Source organism: Teleopsis dalmanni, unplaced genomic scaffold (assembly GCF_002237135.1).
Source record: "Teleopsis dalmanni isolate 2A unplaced genomic scaffold, ASM223713v2 unscaffolded_contig_0111, whole genome shotgun sequence".
NCBI lineage: Eukaryota > Metazoa > Arthropoda > Insecta > Diptera > Diopsidae > Teleopsis > Teleopsis dalmanni.
The window spans coordinates 1-10259 of record NW_024031493.1 but is presented as its reverse complement, the minus strand read 5'-3'; the positions used below and the strand labels follow the sequence as shown (position 1 = coordinate 10259).

Here is a 10259-nt window from a genome sequence, read left to right as displayed (position 1 = left end):
TTCATTCTATCAAAACAATGAATTAATTTTTTTTCATGATCTTTATAATTCTGTTTTATTGTAGTTATTTGCATAATTTTGCTTAAGATAAATAATATTTTTACTTGTTTTGTTTTGCAGTTTTGCAGTTGTTTCGCTGTTTCGCTGTTTGTGACTCCAGCAAAGCTACAAATCTGCAATAATGCAACATCATACACATGCACCACGTCCTGCATTGCACATGCGTGGTCATCATATGCCGCCGATGCATGCAACTGCTGGTACTGTTGGTAACAATGCGCCGGCAGCACGTATGACAGCTATGAATATTTTGCCACCACGGCCACAAGCTCAGTCCCAAACGATACAATCAACCATTGCACCAATACGACAAAATCTAATAAAAACACAAACAGTTCCACCGCAACACCAACAGAAACCGCCAGCGCTACAACAGCAGCATCACCTCCATAACAGCATAAAAGCACCAACTGCAGCTCAAAGCATGATGCCACCTAATCTTAGAGAGCATCATAATCGGTAAGCGAGCGCATTTAAGACAATCATTTACAATTGGATTTGTCCAATTGTCCTCCAAGCGAAGCAGTTAACTTTGTAGGTTTCATGCTACAATAGTATTTCCCATAATTATGCAACTTTTAGTTTTTATCCTTTTTGTTTCATATTGACAATTGGTGTGAGACTCGAGACCAAACTCATAAATTAAAATTATATTTCATTACATATTCGCTTTTCTAGTTTTTTAATTTTATTTATTTAATTTTTTTCTATACCTAAAACAGCATGACTTCCGTTTAGGAACGAGTTCTAGCAATTGCCTATAATAGTGTATCCTTGCTTGTATGATCGGTGTGTGATGTATATGTGCATATAAGTTTTTCATGTGTTGCCTTTTCTTACAGCTCTCCGAAGGGGATATTTGCTTTAGAGTTTGTCCAGAGGTTCGTCCCTTTTATTTTTTGTTGTTTTTTTTTTGTTCATTTAACATTATTCCTGTTTATGCAAATAGCTTGAATCATATGTTCGCCAGTGTCTCGTTGTCCTTTGATTAAGCACAGTTGGTTTTTGATACTTTACTCGCGTTCACGTGTGAGAAATAGTCAAGATATAAATAAAATAAATGCAATAATACATATATTCAAATTAAATAAGTTAATTACGAATATAAAAATTAACGAAATCGGTTAACTCAAGTAAATCGGATAGTCTAAACAAGCCTATTTGGCTGTGCAAGAAATGTTTGAACACGTAAAATATCGTTCCTTTCAGTTATGAAAGTGATTTAAAGAAAAAAAATAATTTTTGTGCTAAATGTTGTTTAATTTTTAATTAGTCTTACTTCTATAAAAATAACATATTAAACATAACTTAATATATATTTATTTAAATCTATATATATATAGTATTTTAAGTGCTGTGCATATGAAAATTATTTTAAAGCTATGACTACTTATAAACTGAAGGAATTCAAAGACATTTTGCAACTCACAGATACTCCAGTAAACATATATTTCCACAAAACATATAATATAGATCTGAAAAATTCACATTAGTGAGTGGAGAATTTACATTGCGATCTAGAGATCTATTGTGTCCTAACATGCGATAGACGTTTATTAAGTAAAATAAACTAAGCACAAAAAATTTATAAAATAATTAAAATTTATTTTAGACGTCTTAAAAGCATAATTATTAAGTTAATAACAGCAATTTCTAAATATTAAACATTTTAAATAATTTATTATAAATAATTATGATCACAATGCAGGATCACTCACACGATCGATTTGTTGTAAATATTAATCAATTTAAATTAAAAAAACTTGTTATAAAAGTGAATTGGTATAAAAGCGTTATATTACCATTAGATGTGAGATATTAAAATATATCTGCCACCCATAAAAATTTTACAAAAATATAATTCTCATAATATTTTATAACTTTGTCAAGTTATTGTTATTATCGTAATTATGGTCCTTATTATATTCTATCACTCTTAGTCATAGCAATAAAAGCCTGTGTAGATGAAGATCATTGTAGATTGCAAAACTCACATGACTCAAATTGTAAAAAATGCATACCAGTCAGCTACTTGAACTAAAGCGTAAAGCGAAACCAACTCAGTAGTACAGTATCAGTGTTGACCGACCACTGTATATTAGAAAGGCATCAATAAGACAGGAACTAATGTCTATCGACTTTTGACGAGACCGGAGATCTGAGGACGAAGAGAAAGAGGTTATATGACTTTTATAGAACTGTCACTCTTTAAAATTAGGGATATAGTCAAGGTTGTAGACTTGTTAGGTTGAATGCCTTATACTTAAACGGGGTAATCGCACCTTCTGAAATTGACGTTTTTCTTGTGCTAATTTCTACCTTTAAAGTGATTCTTCAGCTCTGGTGTACGGATACTGATTTAACTGTAGTATCACAACTAAAGTGTAGTATTATTTGTGCGTAAGTGAGCTTTGCTGCACAATATTGTCGCAGTCTTAGTGAAACACAACTGCTTAAGTTAAGAGAAAAAGAAGATAGGATTCTGGACTTCTAATACAGCTAAGTACTGCAACTGGTCCTAATTGAGCAGACTAAACTGTCTTTTAGATTGTAGTACCAATATCAAATAAATAATTTATAGAGCTTCTAATTATATAAGGATATTGCCAGTAAAGTTATCTTAACAAAAATATCACAATTTGTTCATAGGTTTTATGTATAAACCGACGGCAGGGTTTACATGCCGAAGTCACTCGTCGCCAGCGACGACCAAGTGCCGTTCAACACCTCTCAAACTGACTTCACAATCAGGTCCCAGCGTTGTTGTTACAACAACAACATGTATAAACCGATATTGTAAAACTTCTTTTATTATGATTTTACAGTAACCCTAATTGGGACAGCAAATATTAAGCTACATAATCAATATGAGCCTATAAGACTACTGTTATTGTAAATTCTAAACCAAACTCAAGAATTTTAAAAAGTAAAGAGTAATCATTTTATAAATCATTCGCTCCTCAATAAAATCTATATAAAAAATATATTTTGTTTACAAGCCAATAGAAAAAACAGTTGCGATAAAACGGCAAACTCTTCAAAGTACTCTCTTTTTGCATAACAACTATAATATGTTTATTGTATAATCTATCTTATGAAATAGTATTAATCTGCTCCTCCAAATTGATATTTGTATCAAGTATTATTATTTTAAGACTTCCTTACCTTCTTTCCAACATTGCAACCCTACGTGGGTTAAAACTTTCTCTACAATTTCTCTCTTTATCCACAGTTCACTTATTTTGAACTCCCAAAAACTTCAACCTATCCCAGAACTTCAACCTATCCTAACAAAAATGGAAGTAATTTCAAGTGTTTGTGAAATTACAGAGAAAAAGTGTATCATATTGTATTAAATGATCAATTTGAATAAGAATCAGAGAGCTTAGCAAAGGAGTTTGGCATTTCACACATAAAAAAAAACTTGGTACGAACGGTGTAAGCAAAATAAGTTTCACTTTTTGGGTTGATTAAACATTTTTATCCAACATTCAACTCCGAAGCCCAAGATTAATCGAAATAGTGATTTCCATCGGGACGATTGTAGGTATTACTTTTTAAGATGACGAAGACGTAAGACTGATTGAGTAGCTAGAAATGGGACGCATTGATGGCGAATATTTCACGGTATCCACCACACTTGTATGGTCAGCTCAAGTATTCTTTTAAATAAAAATTAAATATAATATAAATATATTTAATGTTAATTTTTTCTTGCTGATATTGACGCGTCTTTATGACGAAAAAAAACTGTTTTAAAAGTTAGATGGATTTGAATAGTAAATAAAAGACAAGGACAAAAATGTGTTTAATTTATTGAAATTTCGCTGACCATACAATGCTGTTTCTAGTATTGCCAAGTACTCATCATCAGTGGTCTTAAGAAATAATTGAATTTTAATTAGTTTATAGACCGTATATAATTTGTTTGGACTGCAAGTGTCAGGCTTAGAACTAGTGCCTATCAAGTTAGAAGCGATGACTAGTTGTGTTTATTCACAAGCAGTCAAGGCTGCACAAACGTTCAATGCTTAAGTTTCACGTTTTTTTTCACTTTTTATTTAATTAGTGACAATATATTTAAATAATAATATTCCGACTTTTTTCAGGAAGAAGTCAAATACTATATACTATATAGTAATAAAAATTAAATATTTTTAGAATGGACATTTTTATTACTACCCCCTTTTCTATTGGAAATAGATTTCTTGCTATAGGACATTAGAAAGAAATTTTAATTATAAATATTTTTATTTCTTTAGGTAGAGTTACATTCGGCGGTAAAGAGTATTTATGAAATAATGTTTCACAGACTAAAACCCCTTTTTTGCTTAAACAGCTTAACGATTTGGCATAAATTACAATTGATCGATAATTAGCTCAAAAAGTTTAACTGGTATTCAATTATTGCTGAAAGCAAATCTAATAAGCTTAGCAACCACTTATTTTCATGTCCTAATTAAATTTGTCACATCCAAAAATCTGCATAAAACTGCAGAGAAATTCTATAATATTGCGAAATTCCAATGTGCAGCCGGACTTCAAGCGGAAAGGATGCGACAATGTACATTTAGGAAAATGCCATAAAATAGTGTCGCAAAACCATGGACAACAAAACGCCTTTGCCCATACCAAGCGTAACGCTAGCTAGCCTTCGTCAAGTAAAATTAGGAGAAAAAATGCATTTCACTCGTACGTCTGCTGCCAATATTTACCTTTTGTTGGCGACAAAAAAAATATTCTTCTTCCATCAATGATACTGAATTTATTTGTCAGCGAATGAGCACTTCGAACAAAACAAACTTTTGTTGATTGTCGGGCAAAAAGTGACACTGAATAGAATGAGGTATTGTTCCCTTTGTTCCCAATTCTGTTAAAATGTTTTATGTGCAATAGTGTCATTTTTTTCCTTTTTCAATAAAAAGAAACATTTTTTTTCTTCTCTTCAAATGTGCTCATTAACTATGCACAGAAGAAAAGGGGTCAGCTTAGGTTTTGTCAAAGAAATTTTAAGTGTATTCTTAACATGTAACCATTCCGTTGAGTGCACACATTTGAAACTTATTTCGTAGTATTTTTTTTATTTTTTATTAGGCTTTTTTTTTTCTTTTTCTTTTTTTTAACAAAGTTAGTTCGCATACGCAACTCTATATATTAATCCTTCAATATAAAAACTGCCTGCTATTCACCGTTCGGCGACCTCTTCACTTTTGCTTTTGTGTTGAAATTGTTGTGAATTTTGAAAACTTTTTCTAACCACAATTCTATGTATATTAGGGCTCAAATCCTAGCCTCAGATGGGGTAAACAATTTTTTTTTTTAACAATATTTGCATATAAAATTCTTCTTTTTCGACAATGAGGCTTAAACATTAATTGCAGTGCTTATTGTGATTTTATTTTTGAATTCATTTAAAAAAACCAAGCGAATTCAATTTCATTTAAAGCTAAGTATTTAATTATATTCAATATAAATAAATAGACAATTCAATCTTAATAATTCCTTTCCATAAATAACACATTGGCAATATCCTTTTAACACTTCTCTTAGAACATATTCATCTCTGTGTATACAAATTGTATTATAATAAATATTGAAGACATATTATATTCAAATATAATGTAATATTGCTTACATTGTTAACTTAACCTAAGAAGCGACATGTGACTAAGTCTTCCATTATCACGACAAGACCACAAATCCACTAGATGTTTATTTACTAAAGAATATTAATATTGAGATAGAACACACTATAAATTTCCCGCTGTATAGTTTTTTCTTTGTGCTTGAAACTTTAGGTTTTGGAGCTTTGTAACTGTCATGGCCTCAGAACCATATCATGTTTACAAAGCCATGCCCTCAGTATATTGTTCAATGAAAATAACTGAACACAACAGTGGTAGCTAGAAATTGAAAATTAGCACCGTAGATATATTTAGTCCTATAACTTTCTAATAATGATGATTTATCCTATCCACATACAAAAACCTGACTCGATTAATGGACTTATAAAAAGAAATCCCTTCCACCTAAGCACCAAAATTAGTTAAGTTTTTAATTCTGCGATCCTTCTGTCTATACAAACAGTCAAGTATCGCTTGCTACGCCCGTCAAAGATTACAACAACAACAACAACAACAACAAATGTATTAGGAATTCTCCTGATGAAGACAAAAGCGATTTGCTGATATTAGAGAAAGACTAATTGTATATTTATTTGCTGATGCTAGTATTGCTGCCCTTGTAAAATTCTAGTTTACGTCATACTCACCTAGGGCTTAGGTAAGTAGAAGAAGAGCAAGAAAAGCATTGCGAAGAAGAAGAGCACTGTTTCAATAGATTATTGGCTTGTAATTTAATATCTAAGATATCCATTACATTATAGCTACTTATTATTATTAGACTATAAGATTTCAAAACTAAATAATTTTTTAACGTGAATTTTTTTTTTGTCGAATGTGACGCGTCTTATAATGAAAAGAAACTGAAAGGGTTCGAACAGTAATGAAGAAACAACAACAAAAATTTGATTAATTTCAATAAATTAAAATTTAAATAATTTTTTATTCATTATTAAATTTTTATTATTATAAAATAATAATTAAATTAACTAATTATCTCCAATTGAACAGAACTACTAACTTGAAAGTTGTATTTGAGGTTATGACATTATTCATTCCATTTCTGCGAGTATGAGATTGCTGTGGGTGAATCGGAATCGGTTATTCCTGTCTAAATCTGTTTTCTAGCTCGTAGTGTGTAAAGATAATTTGAATATGTTAGAACTACAAATAAAAAGAATGCAACACTGACTTCAAGCTATATGTACGTTTTTTTACAACGAGGTCAAATTTCCGATAGTTAAACCTTAAGGATTAAACCTTCATAATAAAAATGAAATGTTTATATACTATTTTATCTACTGAATCTGCTGTTATATCTTTTTTTATTTGCATAGGCTAACTGAAATTGTTTAGTTAAGTTTAATTTATGTATTATTTATTGTGTTTATTTAGTGTAAATCATCAGCAACAAAATCAACAAACATCGTTGCCCTCAACAACACACATGCAAAAAATAAGACAGCAACATCAACATATAAATAGCAATAACAATATAAACAAAGGCAACCATCAACAAATTCATCACCAATATAATCATCAACCGCGTATGGCTGCGGCGCAACAGGTCCAGTCACAAACACATATACGACATCCGACACACCATGCGCATCCACAGCAGCAACAGCAACAGTTGCCTCAACAGCAGCAACAACATGGGCAGTATCGCATGCCCAATATTAATAACGTGAATATTAACAAACAGCCAATATCAAACAGCAACTCCCAAAATCACATACAACATACGCAGCCGCAGCCACAACCGCAACCGCAATACTACACAGGCAATAAACCAAGATTTAACAATAATAATGCAAATAATTATACTGGTCAGAAACAGTTTTCACAAAATCAATATCGCTTTGGAAAACAACGGTCCCAAATGGCATCTACATCTGCTGAGGCTCCGCTGGGCGTTGCCAAAATGCCAAATAAAAAACCAGATATTCCAAGTACTGTAAATAACAATAACAATATTATTATCACCCCAGATGCAACATCCTCTACTGCAGTTGTAGACTGCAGTGAAACTCCAAACACAGCAGAAGATCTGCAAAAGACGCAAGAAAAAATCATAGTTGAGGAACCACAACAACAACAACCAACACAACAACAATCGCCGCCGCCACCTACAGGTAGTTTTCCTTTTAATACAATAATCCAGTTTTAATATTATATATGCAATTTATTTCAGATAATTCAGATGAGTCTAATAAAGAAAATATTTCCCTCGAAGGAAATCAAGAGCCTCAAAATAACAACAACATCAACTTTACTAATAACAATCATTCCAACAATAATATTATAAATTCCAACAACATCAATATACTTTCAGATGATGATACATCTCCTGCAAAGAATTCAAAAGAAAAAACACCTATGTGTTTAGTTAATGAGTTGGCTAGATTTAATAAAGTAAGTAATAAATACTACAGCTTTAGAAGTGGATTTAACAAAATTTTATATAATAGATTACACACCAATACCGCTTAACAAACGAGAAAGGTCCACCACATTGCAAGCGCTTTCAAGTCACTCTCAAGTTAGGTGATGAAGAGTATTCTGCTGAAGGTTTTAAAATTAAAAAAGCTCAGCATTTGGCTGCCGCTGAAGCAATTGAAAAAACACGATATAAACATCCTATACCAAAACTAAGTCGTCGCACTGAAGATGGTGCATCTGCCAGAACGAATATAACACCAACTGTTGAATTAAATGCATTGGCTATGAAGTTGGGACAGCAAACCTATTATCTCTATGACCCACGCCAAATGCCAGGTATTTCACCAGTAGACACAATCCTACAACAAAACGATAACGTTTTGCCAGCATTTGTAACACCACTAAATCCTCACAACTTGGCTCAGGCCCCACACCCAAGAATGTTGGAGTCTTCATACTTAAGACGTTCGTTTGTGCCACCACCAATTCCTCACACAAAACAGCCACGCTTCAACACTCGCGGGTATCCAAAATTCACTCAACGTTTTCCACTCGTTCATAATCCTCACGGTGCTTTCCCGCCACCTACACTTCCATGCAAAATTACTTTAATTGTTGGGAAACAAAAGTTTTTGGGCATTGGGCGTACTATACAGCAGGCCAAACACGATGCCGCTTCACGTGCTTTACAAGTTCTTAAAGCACAGGCTACAAATGAACTGAACGAAGCAATGAATACTTCTTTGGATGAACCCGATAATAAATCACCGATATCAGTAGTACATGAAATTGGTATAAAACGCAATATGACAGTACATTTTAAAGTCTTACGCGAGGAAGGTCCAGCTCATATGAAAAATTTTATAACAGCTTGTATTGTTGGTAGCATTGTTACAGAGGGCGAAGGAAATGGGAAAAAAATATCCAAAAAACGTGCCGCAGAAAAAATGTTTGAGGAATTAAAAAAATTACCACCATTGACACCGACAAAATCACCCATTAAACGTGTTAAAGTCAAAACACCAGGCAAGACAACTACTACCATTTCGACGCCCAACTCAAAGGGCAACGGAAGTGAAAAACGTAAACGTCTAGCGGTTAAGGAAAAAATAGAAACAGATAATGATGATGATAATCCCATAACAAAACTTATACAGTTACAACAGAATCGTAAAGAGAAAGAACCTATATTCGATTTAATTGCAAAAAATGGTACTGAAAATTCTCGAAGACGTGAATTTATCATTGAAGTTTCGGCACATGGCATGGTGGCACGTGGCACTGGAAATAATAAAAAATTAGCAAAGAGAAATGCTGCTAAAAGTATGTATCTTTACATATTAAAGTACGTAAAACTCATTAAATAATAATAAACAAATTTTAATTACAGATTTGCTAGCTATTATGGGAGAGAATGAAAGTGAAAGTGAAAATGAAAAAATAGAAACCATGACAAATAAATTAGAATTTAGTAAAGTTACTAATACAACATCAAATGTATTATCAGCTACCGCTAACGAAACTGTTGTGGATGCAAGTAAAATAAAAATAAATGATGAACCAGTTAAAGAAATAGTGGAGAATCCCGATTTACCAATGGTATCGACATCAGCTGGTCAATTACCTGGTATACTAATAGTGCGTCAAAATAAGAAACGTAAGTACTGCTATCAAGTACAAAAACTAAATTCATGTAGCGAGAGAACAATATATATTAATACTTAATTTACTAATGTCTGTGTTTCGAAAATAAATTTATATCAACAATTATTTTAATATCTATATTTATTTATATTTATATTACAAAGCTTCAAAAAAGAAGGAAAATGCATTACATACTTCAGAGGAAACTAAAGACACAAAAGCTGACGATCCAACATCAAATGAACCTGTTTCAAAAACTACACAACCCAGTGAAAATAGCATTGAAAAGACTGTTCCAAATGCAGCAGTGATCGCGCCAACTGTGACCACAAATAACACTACTAATTCTGGTTCATCTGTACTTTTAAAGGATCAATTATTATATTTGGCAAAGTTACTAGGATTTGAGGTTAATAAATAATTAATTTATAATATATATTGTATATATTTTTATAAAATTATAAAATTCTATTAATTTTTAGGTAAACTTTT

General features: G+C 32.0%; 1 protein-coding gene across 1 annotated transcript in view; it reads left to right on the top strand.

The window, feature by feature from the left end:
• The window catches only part of LOC119663068 (maternal effect protein staufen-like), a gene marked incomplete at its 3' end in the record, with an annotated part of 12028 nt that extends 1852 nt beyond the window's left edge, over nucleotides 1-10176 (top strand). The window contains exons 2-7 of the mRNA XM_038072734.1: nucleotides 121-519; nucleotides 7077-7816; nucleotides 7876-8096; nucleotides 8153-9446; nucleotides 9514-9780; nucleotides 9932-10176. Coding sequence (XP_037928662.1) covers nucleotides 182-519; nucleotides 7077-7816; nucleotides 7876-8096; nucleotides 8153-9446; nucleotides 9514-9780; nucleotides 9932-10176 — 3105 coding nt within the window. The remainder of the gene's footprint in view (nucleotides 1-120; nucleotides 520-7076; nucleotides 7817-7875; nucleotides 8097-8152; nucleotides 9447-9513; nucleotides 9781-9931) is intronic.
• Between the last annotated feature and the right edge of the window lie 83 nt (nucleotides 10177-10259).